The 25,357-nt window shown below is 35.5% G+C and overlaps 2 protein-coding genes across 6 annotated transcripts in view; one reads left to right on the top strand and one right to left on the bottom strand.

Annotated features, from left to right (window-relative positions):
* The window catches only part of IL15 (interleukin 15), a 37,169-nt gene extending 13,027 nt beyond the window's left edge, over window positions 1-24,142 (top strand). For 2 of the 3 annotated variants that reach the window (XM_071808040.1, XM_065836771.2), the window contains exons 3-7: window positions 17,324-17,430; window positions 18,671-18,752; window positions 19,236-19,277; window positions 20,900-21,043; window positions 21,620-24,141. In XM_071808040.1, coding sequence (XP_071664141.1) covers window positions 17,324-17,430; window positions 18,671-18,752; window positions 19,236-19,277; window positions 20,900-21,043; window positions 21,620-21,733 — 489 coding nt within the window. In that variant the 3' untranslated portion in view covers window positions 21,734-24,141. Of the gene's footprint in view, window positions 1-17,323; window positions 17,431-18,670; window positions 18,753-19,235; window positions 19,278-20,899; window positions 21,044-21,619 lie in introns of all 3 variants that reach the window. The other variant, XM_071808041.1, reaches the window with a different exon arrangement.
* The window catches only part of INPP4B (inositol polyphosphate-4-phosphatase type II B), a 428,243-nt gene that overhangs the window by 24,721 nt on the left and 378,165 nt on the right, over window positions 1-25,357 (bottom strand). For 2 of the 3 annotated variants that reach the window (XR_011738872.1, XR_011738873.1), the window contains exons 27-28: window positions 14,019-14,136; window positions 3,678-3,746 (exon numbers count right to left, since the gene is read on the bottom strand). Coding sequence is in view for 1 of the 3 variants with exons in the window: in XM_071808035.1 (XP_071664136.1) it covers window positions 14,130-14,136 (7 nt within the window). In the remaining 2 variants the exon portion in view is untranslated. Of the gene's footprint in view, window positions 1-3,677; window positions 3,747-13,978; window positions 14,137-25,357 lie in introns of those variants that run through there. The other variant, XM_071808035.1, reaches the window with a different exon arrangement.

The following is a 25,357-nucleotide window of genomic DNA, read 5'->3' as shown; positions in this document are numbered from 1 at the left end:
AATGACCTTTCCATGCCACTTAGTCATTTCACTTTCATATCACTATGCCTTGTTGTGAATCACCGTTCTTTCCCAACATTCACTAATAGTTTACTGTACCAAGAAATAATGGTCTCCTGAATGAAGTTGCTCCAGGAAAAGTTTATTCACAGCTTTTTAGCTGGAGGAAAGGGAGGAAAATGTCAGCATCACAACTTACTTGCAAACCAAAGCAGCTTCAAGCGGAAGTGTATTAGCACTTCTTTTTTTGAAGAAAACAAACTCCCTCTCCAAATGCAATCTAGAAGTTCCACTTCAGTCAAGACAGGTGATTAATGAAGTCCTTTTGGAGCAAACGTGGGATTTTGTTGCATTGACTTAAATCACAAAATCTAATAAATATCCTGCAGTGGAGGCAGGGAAGGAGGAATGAAAGACCTTTCAGTGCCATTTGTATGTACTGATTTAAAGAAAAACAGCTATGGAAATACAGTTATTTATTTGAAATTAATTCTGTTATTTATAAAAAACCTAAACAGATATATATATATATTTATATATATATATTAAACAGACATTCTCCATGCAGGTATTAACAGTTAGTTCTTGTCTGTGCTATCAGTCAGTTTCCAGCTAAACTCATAAAGCACAGGCTCCTATGAAAGTAATTGGTTCTACTGCAATATAACACAAAGTACCAGACCGTTTATGTCTCACGGTACTCTTTGCAGAAGAAGAATTAGTTGCCTTTATGTCTTGGCTAAATTCTTATGTGGATAAGAACTTTTCCTCTCTTTTGAGTCCCAAGTATGTGTTTCTTCATGTCTCCCTGTTGCACCTTCAAGCAAACTTTTCATCAGAAAACCTTGATTTGTATGCTTTGTACATATATAAAAATAATGAGATGACTCCTTTGACTTCCAATTTTCTCCAGAAGCCCTGTGGATAGCTACATGATTTTATTTAAAAACAAACAACAACAACAAACGTGCAAACACAATATTATTTACTGGACTATAACTTTGAGCCTGCAGTTATGCTATTTTTGTTACAAAGGCATTTATCACCTCACTATCCTGCTCCACATAGCCAGAGAACCGCTCCATTGTCCTGCTCGCTTGCTTCTATTCAGAATTCAGAGTGCTAAAGGGTTGTGCCATAATTTGGCTGATCTTAGACTTTCCCAGCATATTTTGGTCAGTTTATTCTTTCCAGGATACACCTCTCTGTGCTACTAAAGAGGTCTGATTTAAAAATTCTCTAGTAAATAATGTGAATTTCATTTTGCATTATGATATTAATTCAGAGAGAAGACTAAATAATATGTCAAAATTGAGATCCAACACTTCTCTAATTTGCTGTTGATTTGTAGATAAATTTGTCAACATAATTTGAGAGGTATGCTATGGCATTTTGGACTTATAAGTTATTTCTATCTGTGCAGAAGCAGTCTTTATTTGCCTTATGGCAGAATGTGCCTTTCACTTAATATAATTACTCAGTTAATTAGAAATAATTCATGCTTCCCCCTCCCAGCTACCATTTTTCTTTCAAACATAAATATCCGGGATGTGAGGTTTTTTCTATTGTAGACATCCCATGACTCTCTTTCTCACCTGTCAATACTATGTCCCCTCCTTAGATTAGTCAACAGAAGATCCTACCACACAGGATAGTCTGTCGGCCTCAAATTCCATAACAGCAAATAGTACATTGCCTGCCTCATATTTTTGTCAGCGTCAACAGATGTTTTTTCCTCTGCCCTGCTCCTCAAATCCCACTCATATCAGGTGTAATCAAAATTCAGTAGTATCTTCTACTTACCCATTCTGCCCAGCAGCTCCCCTTTCAGAGATTCCTAAGAATATGCTGGCAGCAGGCAATGGTTACATGCCCTTAAAAGTTTTTATTTATCTTATTTTTCATATCCTTTTCCATTTTACAAAGTGACAGGCTGCATGCTGTTACTAAAAGAGATTAAGCTGTGGTGTTTAAAAGGCATTTAGATGAGGTTCTTAGGGACATGGTTTAGTGCTAGAGTTAGGTTACGTTATGGTTGGACTCTAGGAAAGAGATCCTGAGGGTCTCTTTCAATCGAAATGATTCTGTGATTCTATGATATGCAGTTGTTGAAGAATCCTCTGTAGAAATGTCAGGTAGTAGGTAAAGATCTTTTAAAAAATAAATTTAAATAAAATCAACTTTTGATTCTGTTTTGAAACTAGGAGCCTCTTCTATTCTGTGACATTAGTACCATGACACTGGATAATAAACCAATGCAGTGCCTAAAGACCATTGAAACCTGGCCTAGGTGTCACTGAGATTTTAACCGCAAAGTGGTTTAGTAACCAGTCTCTCAAGAACAGTCCCACCGTGTAAGCCCTGAGGAGAAACTAACATAATTTCCAAGGAGCAGGATGCTTGTTCACCTTACAATCCACAATGGCATTCAGGAGAATTCAGTTCACTTTCTGAAATCTCCACAAATTCTATGCATGACCAGGGCCAGTAAAACAATATTACTGTGTCTCAGCTCCCCAGCAATAACAATGATGTAACAACTCCTTCCTTTTTGTATTTTGTCTAAATGGCTGAGGAGTTTTGTAATGGAAAACATTAGCCTTAATTACAGATTTACACTGTTTAGGGTATAGTACACTAGTTTACATCTTAAGGGACATTTCCAGTTGCTACCATTAGACAAAAAGTTGTATAGCATTAACGTAAAGTACAGCTTTCAAAAAAAATTTCAGCCTTTCAAAAATGCAGGCGACGATCTCAATGTTTTTCTCTAAAAATGAGTTCACACAGGAGCAAATAGCATCAGTTTGTTTCAGCCAAGTTATTATCTTTCTTTCTGATAGCAATCATGCTGACATTCATGTAACTAAATAGTATATACAGTTATTGGAATTAATTACTATTATTCACTCTACTTTCAAAAAAGACAGAAGTCAGATACACTGAGTTGGCTGCATGTGAGTGAAACTTTAACTACAATTTGGAAATGACTCAATAAGTATCCTTTAACTGAGCTCATCCTCTGACTGAATGTTAATCAGTATCCTCTGCAATTGTTAAACAAAATGATTATGAATGTGCTGTGACTTGAGAAAGTCACACCATTAAGAGATCATTACAAGTAAAGTAAATAACACAGCTTCAGGAAAACTGCTGAAGCTTCCTGGTATTTTTTTTCCATTTATTTTGATCTCCTGTGCTTGGCTTTGTCTACTTCTCCCAGCCTCTCCAGACCCATGTAGGACAATTAAAAACAAGTAGAAAATTTAGAAAAATTTGCATCTACCACATCACACCAGAGAAAGGAGGAATAGGCAAATTCTTCTTTTGCCAAAAATCTTCAAAAACATGTATGTACTGATTCTGACATTCAATATGCTGCTATCGGGTCTGAATATGACTATTGAAGAAAAATTATACCAGACCCAAAACATTGGTGGAAAACATCTAAACAGATCTCATAGCTCTATAAAAAACTGTAAGGCTTGTTAAAGGGATACATTAAACTATTCTATTTTGATCAGTGCATGAATCAAAGTGCTTGGTTCTGTTTCTGCGAAATTACGTAGTTAAAATGTTGGTTTGTACTACATTCACCCTTTTCTAAAAATATAATTTGAATATACAGGAGTTAATACCGTATGGGAAGACTCAATTTCAGAAAAAGAGATACGTACCTTTATGCAGATTGTAGAATGACTTTGAGATTAAAAATTACTTTATTGATTCACTCCAGCATTCATTTCCTGTTAAAGTTGAAACAAAAGCTTATCACAGAATACGCCCTTATTAAATATTTATGGTAAAACTTGAATAAAATACAAAGAAGATATTAAATTTGTCCTGACTTTGGGAGACATTTTCATTGACACCTTCATCTCAGGAGTATCCCCGTCCTCTCATAAAGGCTGGAACTCTTCAGTGTAACATTTTTCTAGATGTGATGAAGCATTTGGGTTCTAATATTCCTGAATGATGAGAGAAACATGGCAAGTCTCTGCCCTCACAATCCTGATTTATGAGAGAGATTGGCTTATTCCTCCAGCCAGAAACATAGTATGCATATATATGGGAGGAAGAGTGACATGCAAGTTGGAGCTTGCAAAGACAGGAGAGAGGAAGAGAAGAATTCAGGACTGTTCTCAATAATCAGCTGTGTATAAGAAGATGCCTCAGAGCTCAGTTGTGGGACAAGACACTTTGGATCAGGAGAGGAGCTTGGTTTTAAGTAAAAAATATATGAAGTTGTTATATTTACATGATTTTCCTCTCAGTTTCAAGTGGAAGACTCACACAACATCTGTGTTATCTCTAGAAGTTATTGCAAGGTAATTCAGTATAGAATACTTCTGATTACTAGCTTGAAGATGAAGGAGACCTTCTAGAGGTTTTATTCAGCACCATGACTTTGGTGGTGCTGGGGAATGTGAAAATAGCACCAAGAGCTAGAAGGTAATCTTCATAGGCTGAACTTAGCCCTTGCTCTGGTGTGAATGTGATTTTTACCACATCTGTTCTGTAACTGAATGGACACCTATGCTGATTAATTAAAAACTTTTTGAGAATATAAAATAGTCAAGCCATCATTATAGGCATTGATTTCACGCATATCCCTGAGTTTATGCCATCATTTCTCCCTGTAGGAGCCCTTAGCTTAAAGTCAATGTGTTTGTTTTCATTTCCTTAGCAGGCAGAAAGAAGGAACTGTGATCTAGAGAGGATCTAGGGAAAACCTAGTGAAGGGCTATGATGCACTGGCTTTGAATTCCCCACAGGGATGAGTAAATCCCAATGAAAATTCTGTTACAACTATCTGGTGCTATCATTTGCGTTTCCTGTAGCTGATCAGAACACAAAGCGTACTTCTCTATTCTAGTATTCAAATTTATCTTGAGCTTTGAGAAAACAATCTTCAGCAGTTGGATACCCTGAGGATATATAATCCAGGTAGCTCTACTGACTTTCCTGCTCTCTCTCTTCTATTATCCCATACTCAGAACCACTTGACTTGTGCATTGTACTCAAAAATCCTTATGCTACTAACATTTGTTATCTCAGTTAGGGGTTATCTAACAGTACCTGAACATGTTATAAATGTATGGTGATACAAAAGAAATGTCTAGAGCATGTATGTTACTGATACTTCTACTCTTCAAGGATCTCTGCAACTTTTGTGAAATTTTTCTCACGTTTTGCTTTTTCCTGTCTTTTTTCTTTTTTTTTTTTAAGGACAAAACCCTCACTCTTCCCTCCTCCTTTTTTTTTTTTTTTTTTTTGAAGGACAAAACCCCCTCTCATCTCCTGCCCTCATGTAATGAAAATATCTATTGGATTCATAAGATTTTATAGATGCCTGTAGATTAGTTTGCATAATTTAAATGACATGAATATTTCAGGTCTCATTTTAAACTGGATGCAATTTCAAGACACATGGGTCATAGCAAGGATAAGGTAGTTTTCTAGTAGTTTTCATCTGGCTAAAGATGAATGACTTGACAATAATGCAAATGTATGCGCTGTGCATATTTGACAATTTTTAACAAGAAACGAATAGATAATTTAAATACCAATCTAGGTAAGATATAGCACTGAAAGTGAACTGGTATATAAATGTCAGGAAGGATAACTCAAGCTCTGTGTTACATTTAGTAAAAGTGACTTTTCAACAATAAGGTGATCCAACAAGATAGACGGCTAATAGCAATCCTCTGTGCTTTCTAAGATCTCAAGGTTTTTGCCAGTATCTTTCCTAACAGATCAGTGCCCATACCACATCTAAATGATGGTGGCCTCCAAGAAATGGGACAGACTGATTTATCTCAGAGTGATTTAAGACACCTGTTTTGTACTGACTTAAATATTAGCAAGCAAAAAACACCCTTCAATTAAATCATGGATCTTAATTTTTATTTATGTTTATACTTCAATTATTTTCTAAAGAAAGGGTCCTTTTCTCTAGTTTGCATAACCACTAAAAACTTTTTGCAAATGAAAGAAAACTTTACTTTAAACTTACTACCTCATATTTCTAAGCAGAAAAAACCAATTTTGTAAGTTATACACTCAGAATCTTTATTGTTAGAGTATTTTTATCTGATAAGATGGTGTGTTATGCATTTTTTGCTTTCCAGTTTGATTTATATTTTGCTTGCAACTTTTGTCAGTCTCCATTCCAAAGAAATGGGAGTAAAAGCAACACACTTAAAGAATATTTGAATCTTGCCTTGTATGACTTAAATATGAGTAGCTAAATGATTTCTGATACAGAAGAAAAAAAGAAGCATTCACAAATGGGTTATTCTTTTTGCTCAGTATCCCTCAGATTTTCTGAAGGACTTGGAAGCACCTGTGGAAAAAATATGCTAGGCATTTGAGTAGTATGAATACCTCACTTACTGAAACTGCTAGGCTTTGAAAGCAAAAGGTAGAAAAGCCAGTGGCGGGGTGGGGGAGAGAGACAGCAACTTGCAGCCTCGATATCCAAGTGTCAAACAAATGATAGTATTAAATCTGGATTAACCAATTTTCAATAAAGACTTTGAGGTGACAGAGATACTGTAGAGTGGCAGGAATTGATAGTTCACTTTGGTTAAACCAAACAAATGTAATATTTAAAAAAAAAAAAATAAGAAGGAAGTTTTATTTTCTGGGATTAAAATGGTACTGGACCTGTTCTCGCAGAGGTATTGAAACCTTCTAGGCGTGTGATTTCAGGAGAAGGAGTCTAGTTCAGTAGTTCAGGAGTTCAAGTTTTGGAGAAGAGAGCTGAGGCAAAAATCAGTGAGCTCAGTTAGAAATGTATAAGTTCCTGATTTCAGGGAAGGAAAATGTAAAATTCTTCAGTTACACATTTCAGCCATTCTCTCTGCTATGTTGATTACCCAGTTTGCATGTTTTGTGGAAAAAGCACTAGAAACACTGGTAAAAGAGCCTTGATTCTTAGAAAAGGAAGTGTTCACATTGATGAGAATTCTGGTTTTGGTTAGGGAGTTGCTGTAATCTTTAAATGAGGAAGAGTGTGCAGGTACATTCATTCTGACCTGAGACAGGTGTAACACAACCTCGCTTTGTTCCCACATTATTCCCATGTGGAAACAGGCACCCAATGTTATCAGTTAAGTTTAAAAAAAAACAAAACAAACCAAACAGGAATGCTTATGTCAGCTGGATCCTTGTCTTCTCGAGGTCTCACACTGAAATACCCAGAGATTTGTTACTGATAGTAACAAATAATTACTGATACTATTTGTTACTATTGTTAGTTACTATTATTAGTTACTACTATTAGATACTATTTGTTACTGATAGTAACTGAGTCATACAGAATGCAATCACAAGACTTCAGTGAGGAGCTAAGACTTAAGGTCTTAAAACATTTAGTCAGGGAAGTTTCAGAAGGCAGGTGGCAGCTTGGGACTCATCTATGAGAATTCATGTGAATTTTCCTTACTACTTTCACTTCAGTTGCATTCTGCCACCTGTCTTCATGTGCAGTGTGCATGGTGCCTATTTTGGCTTTGAGACGTGAAGATGCTAGGCTGTATGTGAATGGCCATATTTTTACTTTGCTAGCTGGTCTTACAAAGAAAAGGAAGTAAATTAGCTTGCAATATAGCACTTCCATTCAGGAGAAATAGATATATTCCTTTGGTGGTAGACAAGTAGTAAGTAGTCCTGGTGGGAGAGCAAAGAAAAGCCTATGTAAACCAGCAGGGTATATTGCCTCCAGCAAACCCTGTATTGTTCAGGCAAATGGTATGGAACACAGTTATTAATTTCTTTGTGGTTTTGCTGGTTTGGTTTTCAGTGTGTGTGTGTTTTCTATTGTGCTCTTTTGTTGTTGTGGTGGTATTTTTTCAAATGAGAAAGAGAGGCTATGATTCTGAGGTAGATCAAACACTGTATCAGCCTTTGCTTAGAATGACACAGAACTAATTTGTTGCTTTACCATTCAAAAGTGATGAAAAAAACTTGCTTGAAAAAAGACTGTATTATCTTTAGGTTATCCTCCTCTTACGCCTTCCCGCAAGGTGGATGTGGCACATTTACTAGACTAGTTACCTTCAGCTGAATTAGGCATTTATTTCAGTGGGAGCTGCTGAAAGCAGTCAATTTTGAAAATGAGACTAATTTTGTTTTTCATTGATTGTTGTTCATCTGAAGATGTGTATGTTTCATTTGTGGGAAGTATTGATTTTTCTGGCAGATTGCATTATCTCCCAAAATGTTTCTTTTACTTAGACTAATCATAATTCTGTAAATTTTTATATTTTTATATATATGTATATATAAAATATATAATAGACTTTTTGTAATGTGGTCATGGGTTAAACTTACAATGTGTATTTCGTCTCTTACCGTTTATCTTGCATCTTGTATGAGCATAATGGAAACAGTTATTATCAGTTAATTACTGTCAACAAAGTGAGTTGCTTTTTGGCTTAATATCTTGTGTGATAAATCAATGAAGTAAGCAATCCCAGAGTGCAGGCCTGTAATATTTATCAAAGAGTTTACCCCTTTTCAATAACGTTATTCCACACATCTTTATAATATAAAGGCACCCAGGGATTTATTTGTGCTTTGCAGTATTGCCAGTTATTTTATACGCAACTGTTTTTAACATCCCTATGAAGTACTTTTTTCAATCTTTTTAAAAGCACTTTAGTTTAAATGAAGGTGCTGGCCAGTAGACTCATTTTACCCTGTCTGAAAGAAAATGTGAAAATTTCTGCATGAGTGCTGTGCTGCACTGTTAAGAACTATGACCGTCATTTATTCTTTTTTAAGAGCTATGATACAGAAACCAGCTTAATATGATTTAGTACTGCTTCAGCTCTCATTAGTTTGCACACACGCAACCTCTTCCATGCCTCTGTATGTTCTGGGTTTGGCTGCCAAGAAATTAAGGAAAACCCATCACCCATACAAATTAAAGAAACCTCAAACAATGACAACTACTGTATTGCATTCACCACGTGCATACACATAGAAAAAATGGTTGGGTGTGCAATGTCATAATTTTTTACATTCCACAAGATATATTCAGAATTTACATGAAAGTGGGAGGCTTCTGTAGTGTGAGCTAGAGCTTTTCCAATAACCAATTTTCCTGTATTCTAAAGCAAGAAACTAAGGATGATTGCTCAGCTGCTGTAAATCTTAGTGCATTGTTATTTATAAGTGATTTAGAGTAATATAAACGAGAAATAATTTCCTTTCCAAATTTGTTTGCCTTTCCTGTGCAGAAATATGGAACAAATCTATAGTAGAGATGCTTTGCTCTTTTTCTGAATCCCGATACTAAGTTTTTCTGACTTTTGATATGCTTGCAGTATTTCTTTTGGAAATTTCTGTGCTGCTTTCCTCAGCTGTTCAATAAATCTGTTTTTCCCAGTTTAACATTTTGGTGAAGTTCTCAGCAACTCTGGAAACGGAAATAACTTCACTGGTTTCAGTAAAGCTATGGCAATTGACACACATTAGGATTTCAATCTGCTGTTTAAAGAATAAAAGCACAAGAAAAGGTAGAATATTTCAGACTACATCCTGGCTGTTTACCTCAGGATACAGTAAATTCCAGTAAAAGTACCTCTGTAAGAGAGGTACATAGATTATAATTTTCCTTTTTTGAAAAAAGTCTGAAAGCACTGCCTCACCCTATCATTTTGAGAACTGCATTTTAGTCTTCTCTTACAAGTATGTTACAGAGCTCTATTAATATATTATATTATTCGCAGCCTCTAAGCTGAGTATTTTGCCAAGACTGAGACAGTGTTTGTCCAGCAGTGAGAACTATTTATGGTCTTAGGATTTCCAACTTGTATACATCAGCATGACATCCTTCATATGTTTTACTATTTAAGTTTGTCTTTGGCACTGGTTTAGATGTTACAATCCTACCCCTAACCACAGATATTTTATCCCTGATTGTATTTTGTTCCCTGTTGGATATTTGTTGCCATGCCATAAAAATATCACAAATAATATTTACAGGCAACGCCAGACAGCATATAAAGAACAGGACATATTTCGCTAAACAAACTCCAGCGCCGACTAGTTCTGCTGGCTCTTTTGTGTGTGTGTGTGTGTGTTTTTTGATGTCCTTTGCATTTCAGATTGCCTATGATTCAACTGCTTGCTTAACCAGAAGAGTATTTTCTGAAAGATCTTTTCACTGATTATTGCATATTGTAGAATCAGGGGAGCTTGTTTGGGGATAAATGGACAAAAGCCAACCTCTGTGCCCTACATACGACTTTTTTGGTGTGGACTTCCTCTTTGCTTTACTTGTTGCTTTTAACTCATTAATTTTGCCACTACTAAAACCTGGGACTTTTCTGTTTATTAATCACACTATTTGTCAAGCAAACCGAGCATTAATGTCATATACGCTTGCATAAGGACAACAATAAGTTGATCTTTCATTTTAAAAAAAAAGTATGCATCAGCTTTCTTTTCTGGCCGGATTTTGCCAGCTGACAAAAAATGCTAAAAAGAGATCCTGAATTGACAATAAAGGAGTAAGTCTAAAATACGGAGTAAGCAACATGTCTGATGTTCTGGTCAATCATGTAAACAAGGACCTCGCACCCCCATTTCAAGCAGAATTATTATTGGAAGATGCCTGCAGTCATGGAGTATGAATTGTTCTGGGAATATGACTGACAGATTGTTGGAAGCAGACAGACTAAAAGGAAAGCTCTTAATTTATAATATTCATACTTATATTCAACTAGTAATATTTATCCCTGAATACTGCAGCACCGCTGCTAGGTTTCACTCCTACTGTGACTGTAAGGTTCTTCGGAAAGCTACAAAATCTTTATTTGCACCAAGGACAAACTTCCTCTCAGGCCTACAGCCAAGTGTAGGACATCCTCATAAGGCAACATTATGAGCTGCAGGCATTAAGTACGTTTTTCAAAAAAACAGGTCAAAGGAAATATTTAACTTTTTACATTTCAAATTCTGATGTTTAAGGTATTGAGTGGAATAGCAATGGCTCTGTGACCTTTCGGCAAAATTTTCAAACAGGTATTGCGAACTTTACTTACTGGCATAAATGCCAGTTAGCAAGAGTGTATATGAGAAGGAAGTCCTACTGGAGGACTGTCAAAAGCAAATGAACAAGTATTTAAGCAAACCAAGAACACATAAATGCATAAGTGATTAAACTGAGTTTCCTGCCATGCTGATTACTGAGAATACTCTTTTGAAGGTCAACACTACTCACATACAAGCAGAACAAACCAGGTAGAATAGTACTCCACAGGAGACTTACCACTACGCAAAATAAACAAGGAAAGCTGTAGTTCTTGAGGGGAGGGGGGTAGAGGGGAAGTAATCAAATAGAAATAATATTTAAAGAATGCCCAGATCTAAAATGGCAGCTGCAAAAATACTTTTGCCTGTCTAACTCTGGCTAAATAAAAAACTTCTGAGAAGGCTCTTTAGCTTTGTCAAACAAAGGCTTGAAGACATAACAATCTAAGGCATGTCTTGGCTCTCATCCAGGTGAGCATTCAAGCATGTAATTCGGTTTAACACTCAGTAAATTCCACTGACTTCCTTTCTGGATCAGTAAGTAAAACCTAGAAAGAAACCTGGAAAGCTCGCTCTTCGCCTTCAGACTTTGAGGAGAAGAGCTACTGGTAACACCTGGTGGAGTTTGAGGGCTGATTTCCAAGGCTTCCATGGGAAGGGGAAAAGAAACTTAAATGGCTGTGGAATCATGATGGACTCCAGCATAATGATAACAAAGCAGCAACTTCTTAATGGTTGCTGTATCAGTGTTCAGAACAGAACTTACCAGAGCTGTTAAATATGGGAATAGTCTGTAGAAATTAGGAAAGGATTTAAAGTACTGATACTAGATCCCATCACAAAAAACCACTTTTTTTTCTATTGTTTTTATAATGCACAGTGAAATTGCTCTCAAGTTGTGTTTATAGGACTGCATATGTAGGTAGCATCTGTTACCAAGTTTCTTCTTGTCTGAGGGTACATTAATGTGGTTCCCTGATTTTATTTCTGAATTCTACCTCATTAGAATAAACACATTCTGACACTAATTCATATTCTTGGGTTTTGTTTGTCTCCCTTTGGTTGCTCTCTTTTAAGTGTCTGCAGGAACTCAGGAATGAAAGAGCAGAGAGAGCCTTCGGTGAGTCTGCTCCTTTGACTTGGAGCGTTTTCCAGCATTTACTCCATAACAAGGCACTAAGAACATGCCTTTCCTCTAAAACTTACTAATGATACATGAAAATTTGATTTCAAAATTACTTATTTAAGGTCTCAATACTGAAACATCTATGTAGTTCAGAAGTATTAGTTTCTTTATGGGCTCCATTCATTTTTTAGTTACTTCCACTAGTTTACAGAATCTTTTCTCTCCATGGCTTCTCTCCTGATCTTTTTTTTTTTTTAAAGCTTCTTTTTACAAGAATACAAATGGGAAATATATCTTATTTTCTTTCCAATCTTATAAATTCTGACATTAAAAATGCTCTCTATGATCTGAGCACAGAAAACGAGCTCAAATATTATGCACAATATACAACCTTACATAGATACAGCACTCTAGTTGTGCAGCTACTTGGTGATTTGTCCCCTTGAAAGGGATTGCCCTAGCACAGAGCAAACAGAGAACAGCAGAACAAGAGGTGTAGGATTAAATTTTGTTGGAGGAGGAGTCAGAGTTCTCTAAAGTATTCTTCAGTTATTGTGGCAAAGGAGACACTGAAGGAGAAGAATTGCAGAAACAATGCAAATGAATGGGTGTAGAGCTCAGCTCTGCATGATGTAGATGGTTCTTGAATACGGATCTGGAAAAAAACACTTTATACTTGAGATGTTGCTCAATAAAACTTCCAAGGACTAGAGAGAACAGGAGGTAATGGTACAATTTTGGAGGAAAATTTGCAGCAGTAGCAGAGAAAATAATAGAAGATTTACAGCTGTTTGTTGCATGAGAAGTGAAAGTTAAGAGTTGAGGACATCTATTTGTAGAACAGGGAAGAAGTAGAGACTGAATAAAATAGGATAAATAATGTGCAAGAGGACGTCTATTGCACCAGAGAATGAAGGTGAGAAATGGGCAGAAACAAAAATTGCATGCCAACAAACAAGAGAAGAACAACACATCATACAGCATACACACATGTCCAAAAAATAAAATTAATTAAAAAAAAAAAAAAGTGAGGGAAACCAAGAAGCCAAGGATGAAAAATGGAATATAGGGTGTCACAAGAGAAGACAGGCTGAGGAGGATGATTTGTTTACAGGAGTAAGCGATAGGAAGACTTGTGATGCCTATCAGCATTGTTGAGACTAGCCAGAGAGCCCAAAGGCAAAGGGAGAAAGGACTGACCAAGAAAAAAGCCGTAAGCTAGAGGTCAAAAAGTTAGGGATAAACTGCGAGTAACCAAAAATCAAGCATATTAGACTTTGTGGTGGTGGTGGTGTTGATTGTTTGTTTTTCAGGGAGGCGGGAAGGGATTTGCAACTAGTGGAAGATTATTCAGACATTCCAGGATTCTGAAAGAACTGCACATAATATTCTGGTAGTGGAATGTACTACTGAAGGTTGAGCCACCACTGTGATACAGTTATGATCAAACACTGGCACTAGTCAGTTCCCTATTTCCTGTGGAATGTGAAAGTATTAGAACCTTTGAAAAACTTCCCCTCTCCTCTTTTAATGCCAAGTATGATGTTATGGGGCATAGAGCATCTCTTTGCTCAGTTTGGGTCAGCCATGCTGGCTGTGTCACACCTCAGCCTCTCACGCACCCCAGCCTACTCTCTGGGGGTGGCAGGGAAGAACAGTAAGAACAAGAGAGGAACTTGAAAGTCCTGTTCAGCAATAGCTAAAACATTGGTGAGTTGTCAATACTGGCTTAGTCACAAGTCTAAAACCCTACCAGCTACTACAGAGAAAATTAACTCCATTCCAACCCAACTTAGTACACTAGCCTAGTAAAATGTTAGCTGAGAGAAGACTGCTGTCTACTTACTTGTCAAAGAAGGATCCCAATGAAGTAAAGAGCTGTTGTGGGCTGGAGAACAGTGTTGAAACCATATGCACACATAGACAAGAGGTGGTTTAGGACTTGTGGGTTCATGTTCTAAATTCTGTAATGAAAAATAAACATACAGTTCAAAAGAAGCAATACGAATAGCGTGCCTTTGTAGATAAAGCCAACTTGCTTAGGAACTAAACTTTCTTAGTTATAAGTATCACATCTCAAGCATTCACTGAGAAATTTATAAGCAACTCCTAATAAAGAAATTTAGATATATGATATGTAGCCAAAGATATGGAATTTTAGCTTTCAGTGCTCTCCTTCACATGTCATTTAAATATTGTAAAAACCTCTGAATATTTTCTTTTGACTAATAGATGATTGTTTTTGTGGCAACCAGAACAGCAAAATCAGCGATTGTTTCTGCCTTGGTCAAGTTCTGTCATTTGCTTATACACTTCCTTCTTTAAAGAGTAAACAGTATTACTGTGTCTTAGATTTTACTTGGTGGTAACTGCCCTTGCAGTGTTTCACTTTAACTTCTTTATGAGAAAAACACACTCCTTTCCCAAACAAATAATTGTGCATTTCATAAATCTCAGTTGCATTGCGGAATAACATATATGTGCTTACAAAGGCTTTAATCCTTAACCTAGAGTTGCAGGTTATCAAGACACAAGCTACAAATAAAAATGTATTATGTATTTAAATATGAGCTGCTCCTTTGTCCGAAGTTCAAGCTTCCATAAGATAAGGGTAAGTATCAGAGACATCATAAAGACAGAGAGGGATCGGTTAATGATTAAAGAGAGTAAGAAATGAGAAACTGACACTAGCAAAAGGAAATTTTTAAATTACAACAATGTGCGTTCAAGGCAGGATAATAATTTGTCAAAGCACGTAGGTGAGCTAACAGTCCTTACATTGTTGAATAATAACTTGGATGAAATAATGAAGGAATTCAAGCAGAAAATGACCCTGAATTGTTGAAAGGAATATGTTAGGTGGTCTACTGCACATTAAGAACCTCTTTTTCTATGAACAAATTTAATACCCTTTAGAGTATGCATCTAGTATATTTTGTATATATTTCACAATCAGTACAAGTTCTGTATTACTTCTAGAAACTGTTTATTTCAAATTACCAATGATTATTTCATTACTGTAAGTTAGCTACCATATTTAAGAAAACCAAAGATCAAGGAAACAAATGACAAACTAATGATAACCCTGGCCCATTATTCATTCGGTACTGTGATGTATTATTCTCCTCATCTTGAACATTTTGTTCTACAGCATAAATTTGATGATGCACTTGGACTCAAATCAGCTTTTTAAGGCCGTGTAATACTAATTATGAAACACAAAGCTGGTAAGTGCTTATGGATCCAACACAGGTCTTTTCTGTTTTCATTTGCAGCTACCTCATCTTGTTTGTTAAAAACTGGCTTGTAAAATGTTTCTAATACATTTAAAGTAATTTTGTTAAAACATGTTTTTAAAAATCAAGCATGGGATTAAAACATGTTTTCTTCAGCTGCAGCCAAGAAACCAGATTTTATATTGCCTAAAGTGTACTTTGAGTTTCCCCATAAGGCTACTTTTGAACTTCAATTAAATTAAAAGAAAAAAAAAGTAAAAGAAAGAAAATAGTATATATTTTTAAAGACTGTCAAATTGAATCAAAACAGTTAGTAAGGAGATTTAGAAAACAAACCAAATAAAAAAATCATGACAAATTTCAGATCAAGCAATATAATTGTGAAAAGGTTACAGCTACAACCTTTCTGTCATCCTATAAAAATAATTTAGCTCTTTTTATCATAGCCAAGAAGTTAATATTTCTTTCCCATTACAGTCATGAATGTTTGAAAAATATTATATTTATATATACTTAATATTTTGGTTTTAATACTCGTATATTTTAGATTTCCATTTTTTATGGAAACAGTAGCAGTAGCAGAGCCTTTTTTTTATACATAGTAGTAGGTAACAATAATATGGCATGTTCCATACTAAAATAGTTCAGTAGATGGATGTTCCTTGCTCTGGCCTTACTTCAATTTAGATTATCTATTTATCACTCATTTACATACTTCTTATTTAACGGGTTTTAGACACAGATGCACAGAGCGTCTTGCACTGCTTTGCATTATTGAGTGCAGAAATTTATGTATTGATTAGGTTACTATGCTATTTCAGCTAAATCTTTGCATTTTGGAAATAGAATACCTGCAATGTATTTAAATTTTTTCTATTTATGAGAGTAACAAACATTTGTTGCAAATACTCTTCAGAGTGACATGTGACACATGTATTACTTTTCTGGTTTTACCAGTAGATGCTTTAAAACAGGTGGCTTTCAGCAAGTTAGCTGCAAACCTACCAATGTATGGATTGACCTCCCATTTTGATATTTTTACCCCTGCACAGTACCAGGTCTTGTTGTATTATGTTGTCTGGTCCATTTTAAACTATCCACTTGCAATTTAGCATATAAATAACCCACTGCTAAAGAAACATCATTTGAGGCAGTTAACATAAGTGTCTTGCACATATGATAAGAAATAAAACATTGAACCAGAAGCACAGTTGCTGATAATTAACCTGTGCAGGAACTGTATCAGCTGAAATCAAAGGGCTTGTGATTTTGGAATGAAGGTTCCAAGGCTGTGCACAGTGAAACTTGTGCTTACGGTCAGTGCACAGCTCACACCTCATTTCCATTTGTCAGATTTCACTGTCAAAATTCTTAAATGCATCACTTCCAAGTATCAGATGCACATACACTATGTAAAGAAGCATAAATAGATATATAAATACTATATTTAAGATCTATACACATAACTATAGTTTTTGATGTATTCAATGCAGAGTTTCATATATATGTAACCACAACATTGTGGGTAATATTATAGCTGTAGGTAATTCAAAGAATTTGGGTGGCAATACATAGGCAGGGGAACGATCTCCAGGATGGAAAACAAAAGAGAAATTCTTTAATATTGTCCCTGTATTATATTGCGGTCTGCAGTATGAACAGAAAAATAAACAGAGAGCCCAGAATGAGTTCAGATTTTTGCAGTGTGTCTTCAGCATCTGATTTTCTACCAACTGTTTTGTAAAATGATTATATGTTTCTCAAAGCTACAAATCAGTTGGTCTTTTAATCTACACACAACAGGTAGTCTTGCCTTGATTGAATGTCTTGTCAAATTGGTTAATTAAATTAGTACTAAAGCAAAACACTGTGAAATCAGGTTGTGACAAGCTATTATCTTGGTTGTGTCTTTCAGAAAACACACCTGAAAAGTATTTGTCTGCAATATCAGCTGTATCTTCTGAACAGCCATTTCTCTTGCCTTTTAAAGAATGAGATGCGACTAATAATCTTCTTCCTATGGTAACTATAAAGTCGATGTTAATTAGACAGTAAATACAAATTATTTATTTTTACTATCCCAGCTGTTACTTGCCTCCAGCTGCTTTAGAGAGTGGATCCTCTCCTGCCATGATGTGCAGTCCCCCATTGCTTCATAGGCCACGGTCCCTTAAACTTTATTCTGTCTTTCTCTGACTAGAATCAGTCTGGCCAAGAATGCATCTTGGCCCTAATCTCTGCAATAAGCCTCAAGTGTTTGGAATTGATGCATTTAAAGACCTCAATCAACTGCCATATATCTTTGTGATGAACATGTTTAAACACATACACTGAGTTATGTATATGAGACGTGTCCTTCCATTCTCACTCCAGTTTACTGTCCTAGAAAAGTGGCCCTTCTTCTAGGGTCCACGTGCCCTATTTGTTCTCTTCAGACAAATCTCTTTGCTGAAGTCTGACATTTCTTCTCTCACTCTTCCCCTGGCAAAAATGTTCTGTCCTCTGATTCTTGTTATGAACCCCATTTTTTTCCTTTTCCAAAAACATGGTAATTTTTGAGCCTTTACTTAAGGCTTAGATGTTTATCAACTGCTTTTTTAACGAACTTTCCAAACCAATTGATCTGTCTCTCCCTACATTGTTGTATGTTATTTATAGAACAGCAGTACTGAAAGGCATCCAAATTAAGGATCCAAGAGGGGACACATTAAAACCGCAATTCACATTCCAAATACCTTGCAAAGGAGAAGGAAATCTTCCTTCACTCTTTAGTGGTTCACTTTGAGTAAAATCTTATCCATAGCAGAAAGAAGCATTCCTGTATACAAGTAAATAAATTTAAAATGACAAATACTATTTCTACAGGGCTTACAGTAGAAATTCTGTAGTAGCAGCACGGGAAATTTTCAATATAGGAGACTTTGAAATGTGTGGGGGTTTTAAATACCTTAAAGGAATTGTAATTTTACATTAGTAGTTGAGCCTTTCTCTTGCATTAGGTTCTTTTAATCTGGCCTTTTTAAAAAACACATTAGCTGTTTATACAGCGTGTGACTGAGATGTAGTGTTTATATAGCTATATGATTTTATGATTTGTCAAAGATACTTGCCCCACATAAATACCATTTATAAATATACATACATGTAAACAATGTATCTATAGTATCTAAATAATCTCTAGCTCTTTTTTTTTTTTTTTTTTGCATAAATGAAGTGCATACCTACTGCTTAGCTAGTGGTCACTGTTTTTCTTCTGTTCTAGTGCTTATTTACCAAAGACAGCAGCAGGTCACTGCAAATGGGCAGAAGTTCTGAAAGATTTGGAGCAGATCAAGACATCCAAAGTAAGTTTATAAAAATGTCTGAATTTCATATAACCATAGGAAAAGACATAATCTCATATTTAGCACTGTACTCATCTATGAAGTGACAGGGAGTGGGAAGAGGGATGGTGTTGGTATAATGCTCTTTCATGGGTAGAAGCAAAGCAATAGAAAGCTAAAAGGAATTGAAGTTGACCAAATACTGCAGCCTCTAGAATGAAATATTATTTTCTTTCTCACTTTTCCTGATAAAAGGGTCAGCGGGCTTGGGAGTTACCTCCTTTGGAGGAACTATTGTGGGACTCAATTCTGACGAGTTCTTCTCATGGGGAAGGCCGTCCTGCAGGTTACTGCCTGACTTGGACATCCCTGACTTGCTGGGTCCCAGCACCTGGATGGATTTGGCCTTTGAACTTGGAGTTAGTCCATGTCTTGCAGAGTTAGCTTTATTGTCTCTAAAACTGTTAGCTAATGTTCATGATTCTAACTCTTGTTTTCTTTTAGGACATTGATGTCAGCTTATATACCGCAAACACAGATGAGGATGTAAGTAAACTTCAAATGTGACCACAACTGGTCTATAATAATACGGTAGTTTCATTTCTTTACTAGCAACTTTCTCCTAAAGCAAGAAGTTTCAGAAATCCTATAATTTGCCTTGGAAGAAACAGTTCTGTTAGTTAAAGTACTTATGATAAATTATGCAGGCATGTATTAATTATTTTTGTTGAATCACCTTTTATTAAAATTAATCAATTGAAAGAGATTATGCAAAATCATCTTATCAGAACAAACACTGCTAAAATAATTCTGGTATTCATTTGTAATTTAGGGGAGGGAAAAAGTGGCAAAGAAAATACTTCCAAATATGATTATTTAACACCACGTGCTATTCAATGGAATAAAATACCGGAGAAGTGGAATATGGAGAGTAACTGTCAGCATTTACCTGTGCATTTCTCTGCTTTTGCCATTCATTAGCTTAGCAGCAAATACCTAGGTATTCTCAAGGATTTAGATTTATAATAGTTGGACATTATAATTTAGGTACTCTCAAGGATTTAGATTTATAATTGTTATGGATAATAATTTATCCTGCAAAGGATGAATTATGTTAATTTGTCAATATAATTCCTAACGCAATCTTAGAAACTGATGTAAAATATTATCATCTTAAATGCAGTTTCCGTACATTCAATCCTAAAGAGATTTTTTCACAATCTGTTGCCATGGAGCTCAGTTCGCACTCCATGGCACATGTTCATCCCACCAAGAAAATGAACCCAGCCAGTACCCCACTCCTAGAAGTCATCTTTGTGGTGGAACTCGATGGATTAATTGCTGTGGCAGCAGCCCTGCTTTTGAGACACTGCTTTCCTGACACAAGGACTGTACTGAACACAGACAATATGTGAATCTTGTATATAAGGAGTTAATAAAAGATTTCTTAGAAACAATGGACTGACTACCTGAGTGCAGAGCACTCTTAACTTGCATGCAGAATGCAGTAATGCTGGTGTGTTCAGTGGATCTGGCAAGCCTGAGCAATCACAGGCCAACGTGTCTGTACAGTTAGTCCTGCATATGACAGGAAAAAATGTCACAAAACACGCTTGTCCATATCCGCACACACGTTCTCTGAACTGAGCCAGGGAGGCTAAGCCATTGTAATGGCTGATTTGATACCTGGTAATGTCAGGAAGATTTTCTGAAAGTCAGACAGCCTGGGACTGATTCTTTGCTATATTATTGACTTGATAGAGAAATCAGTAGCTCTGCTTCTTTTTCTTCATTTGTGAAATACAGGTAATATCTACTTTCTGTTCTCCTTTACCTATTCCGAATTCTGATCTCTGAAAGAAAGTGCTAGAACTACTAAGAATAATACTAATTTAAATCTACTACTTTTAATTATATTCCAGATTTATTTCCTAATTAATTATTTTCCTATATTCTTCATCAAGACGCTATGTTTCACTTCATCTTAGTGAACTGGCTGGCCTTTATGTTGTTAGCTCTCACAGCCATTCTTTGCAGATATTTAAAAGTATTTGAATAATAAGAAGAGATCTCCAGTAAATAAAAATCTGCCGCTTTGTGGTAAACTTTAACTTACATTTACTTATTCCTCTTTAATAATGAAACTATTATAACTTCATGTTTTTCAGAAAGAATGCCAAGAACCTATAATGAGATGCTTCTTCTTAGAGATGAAAGTGATTGTTCAAGAATGTTATATCAAAAATTGCAGTAAAACACAGGATGTATTGAACATATGGAAAAATGGAAATGCAAGCTTAGAAAATAACAAGGTAAGTAACACCAACACACTGTGGAAAAAAACCCCTACAAATCAAAAGTGTTTCTTCACTAGCAGAAATACCTCTTTCATAATATAAAAGGTGGGATGGCACAGATGAAAGCAAGTGGGATCCAGTAACTTCTACGTATAACAACAAAAAAGCTACACATACAATGATGAAACAGCAGAATTCACTGCTTTTCTGAAAAACACTCACAATTCCTATTGAAACAAATACTTTTGACTGTGCATGCATACATATGTCAGGGTGTTTGAATGTGTATATAGAAATAAAGTTTGTAACTTCAGTATCCAAAGTCAAATATGCTCAGAGACATACAGGAAAGTATCCTAATTTTCTAAGGGACAGCCACTTGAATCTCTCAGTGAAGTGCGGTATCTGATTCTACTCAGAAAGCAAGCCAGGAGCTGCATGGAACATAAGTACCATGGAAGCTTTCAGCAATGCTTTCTGCACCCATTGACTGCATTGGAATTGTTCTCAAAAACAGGACAAACAAGGGTTAGTGCTCTGTCAGAACAAACAGATCAGTATCCTGCTTTACTATTGCATTTTCTTTTTCAGTCAAATTCCACAACATCAGCAAAATGCAAAGAATGTGAAGAGTATGAAGAAAAAAATTTTACAGAATTTATACAGAGTTTTGTAAAGGTTATACAGAGGGAATGCAGACACTGACCAAAAGACACAAGCTGGGAACCAAGATTCTTCCATGAACACACCTCAGACAAATTAGATTATTGCCAACAATAAGCTACAAAGAGCTTAATTTACAATCCTACTTACATAGCACAAGTAAACAAAGAATAATAAAATCCCTATTACTCACGATGTCTTCATAACTGAATGCATATAAATGATACTACTTATGAAATATAAATGAAAGGAATTTAACAAGGTTTAAGGCTTCTTCTTGCCTTAAAATGTCCTTATTTTTTTGTAAGTCCACCAGAAAAGAAATCCTTCCAAACTTAACAAACTTTCAACAAAATTCTCTTGGAAGATCTCAGGAGTATCTTCAGTGGGAACTTCCTCATGAACATCAGTTCAGGGCTGAGTGGGGTTTCAGAACAAAGCTCTTATTTTATTATTATTACTATAAAATTATCATACCCTGTTAAAGCATTTGGCTACCTTTATGATCTGAAATCTATCCTTTTACCATCTGTATTCAGATCATCCATCTTGTTCATATGGCAATGTGAGGAAAATAAAGACATAAAGAAATGAAAATCTTCCAAAACCTCGGCTTCTTCTGAATGCTTTCTTAGAGGTGGTATTTTCTTGGTCAACTTATACTGATCAAGAATCAATTGGATTTGTAAAAATGGGGGAGAAATTGTCAAATACAGTAAAGAATGAAACATCAGTTTAAATGACTGAGTTATCTGTACCATGGCATAGGCAGATCACTACCTCTGAAAGTGAAAAACATATGGGGAAAAACGGAGTGAAGTTAGAACATGAACAGAAATCATGGGGATTTCTGGGAAATTTACTGAGAAATACCTAGGGCTAAAGAAGCTTATTTTAACTTTAGCATACAAATTTCTTCTGAGTCTGAATCAGATTTTTCAGAGATGAATGGTGACTAACTATGGGGTAAAAGCTTTGAAGTCTCTGCCAGATGGTGAATAGGGAGGGAAGCAGTTGAAGAAATATCAGGAGTTATCTAAGATATGTGGCATAATCTTTAGAACATGTCCTCATGGACAAAAGAAATGAATGCCTTCATCCTCAACTGATTCATGATTCCATTTGTAAAAAGATAGGTCCAACAGAAACAGATAATAATAAAGTTCCTATCAACTGTGACTATATCACTGAAGAAGAGTTGAATCCTTCATCCTCCTCCTTCAAAATCTGATTTCCCTGGGGAACATAAATGGTTTTATATTCCAGCGGGATGCCTGCACAGTTCTTCGAAATTCTAAACCCAAGTATTTACTTAAGATTTATCTACAGCTAGTCTCTCATCATATTCTAATTCCTTGGGCTAGAAAAGAAAACAACAGCATGGTTTCACCCCCAGACTCTAATTCCATGAAGTCCTGAACCACAGAAACTTTGCCTCTTTGTTTCTTTTCCTAGTGAGACTCAATGCTCTTCTGGGCTTTCGACTTCAATATATACAGGTCAGAGTTCAATCACCCAGATAAACTAACTTGCTATATGTGGCTTAATACATCCTCCAGCAACCTCACTTTCTTATGTTTCACATCAAGCATTCTACAGAAAAAAAAAAAAAAAAAGATTACCAGCACTTTCTTTTGAGCAGGAGAATGTTAGTCAAAGTTACAAGCTTTAACAAAGTTTGCATCTGTCTGAAACTCTTCTGCTTTACACCACTTTTCCCTGTGCCATTAGCTTCTTCAGCACAAAAAAAGAGGTTCAGTTCTTGTTTCCTATTTTGTGGTTACGGTTTTATACAAAATACTGCTTTATTTAAACCTGGTGAAACAGAGCTGAGAATTAGCCAAAGTTCAGTACCCTAATTTCCTGTATCTTTCTGTAAGTGGCTGTGCCTTTCAAATTAAATAAACTTGCATAATATGTGATGTGGAAAACTATGTGATGCTCAGGGGATCAACATGCAGCATATATATAAATATATTTTCAATAAATATTAAAAAACATACAGATCTATGGTTTATTTTATATTGTGATTATTCAATCTTCCTATCGACATATAATTTCTGATATTTTGTTTGCTCTGTCCAGATGTTAAATTTACCATTATATAACCTATCTAATTATTTATCTATTTTTTTTCTAATAGAAAGGGTTTTTTAAAGTAGTATGTTATCTAATTTATATTTATGAATGAACATGCTCAGTTGTTTTATACGTTGATACATCAATAGTGTTGCTTTTGAATAGACACTGGTCAAACTGTAGTATGACATATGCTTTATGACAGAACATATTACATTATGAGAACTGCGGTTATGTTAGAATATAATATAAAAATGTATAACCACATTTGTTTATGATACGTAATAAAACAATCTAATAATAAACTAACGTTGCTTTAATACAATATAATCACACAGATTTCTGTGTTCATTCCATACTGTTCATTATCAATAAAATTCCTAACTCTGCCTAGTCAACCAATAGAAATTTGTATGTGGTTTGCATTGCACATTTGATCTACTTTGGCAGTTACATAGTGTGAACATTAACCATATAAAAAATCCAAATGTCATAATTTTTGTGGTACAAGCAAGTTAAAATGTTCCGTCTACACCTTGCGATAGAGAAACATTTTAATTTATACCTGCATTTCACAAAAATCAGGTATTGCTTTGTGGATCAAGACATTACTATGAAAAGTTAAAAGACTAAAAGATGTTTTGATCTGGTTTTCAAACCATTGAAAATTATTTGCACTGAGTGTTTTAGGCTTCTAGAACATGCAGGTTTACGACTAGACATCTACAGGCTCAAATACACCTATTTCTACCTAGTATTTTTGCTGTATTTTCTTATTCATGTCTTCCATTCCAAGGACTTTAAGGTAGAGGCATTATTTTTGTTATATTCATTTGAGTCTTCAGGAGTAATGAGATTTTATCAGCTTCTAACTGGAACAGCTTAGAGCTTATCCACTTTCCTGCACCAAACAGATGAGCTTCTTCATATACTGTTGCTTATTTTATGTGTGTATGTCTGTGCACAGGGTTGACCACCATATGCTGTAATCAAGAGATTTTCAGCTTGTGGTCCAGAGGGCACTCAAGCAAAAAGTAACCAAGCAAAACAAATCTATTGTCCACCAGAAAATGTTAAATGGTTATCAGAATAAAAATGCATGGGGGAAAAAAAAAAAAAAAAAAACACAAACCAAACAGACAACCCTCAAAAAACAACAAGTTCTAAGGACTGCATACAATTAAAATAAAAACATTTTAACTACTCTGAGACTGGTTTCTAATGCACTTTTTTCACAAGTTGTAGTTTAGGAAAACAAAGAACTGCAACTAACTTTTTCTATGTCAAATTGCTTTCTCAAGATAAAATTATAAAATACAGTGATAGTATTGCTGAAGGAACCCGCATTAGTCCCAAATACAGTATTCCTGTTGTGAGATGAACAGAAGCTTGCATCTTTGTTTATTCAATGCCTTTCAGAAACCAACTGTAGGGGGCTTTTCAAAATGAAATATTGCATGTCACTCATCGTTACACAACCTTAACAGCTGTGGTATCACAAATGACAGGTCTCATTAAAGTGACAAAAGAGAATTAAAGAGAAATTTTAAATATGGTTTCTAATATGGCAAAAACAATAATAACATT

The sequence above is a fragment of the Patagioenas fasciata genome, chromosome 4 (genome assembly GCF_037038585.1).
Source record: "Patagioenas fasciata isolate bPatFas1 chromosome 4, bPatFas1.hap1, whole genome shotgun sequence".
NCBI lineage: Eukaryota > Metazoa > Chordata > Aves > Columbiformes > Columbidae > Patagioenas > Patagioenas fasciata.
The sequence above is the reverse complement of the archived record's forward strand: the minus strand, read 5'-3'. Positions and strand labels throughout refer to the sequence as shown.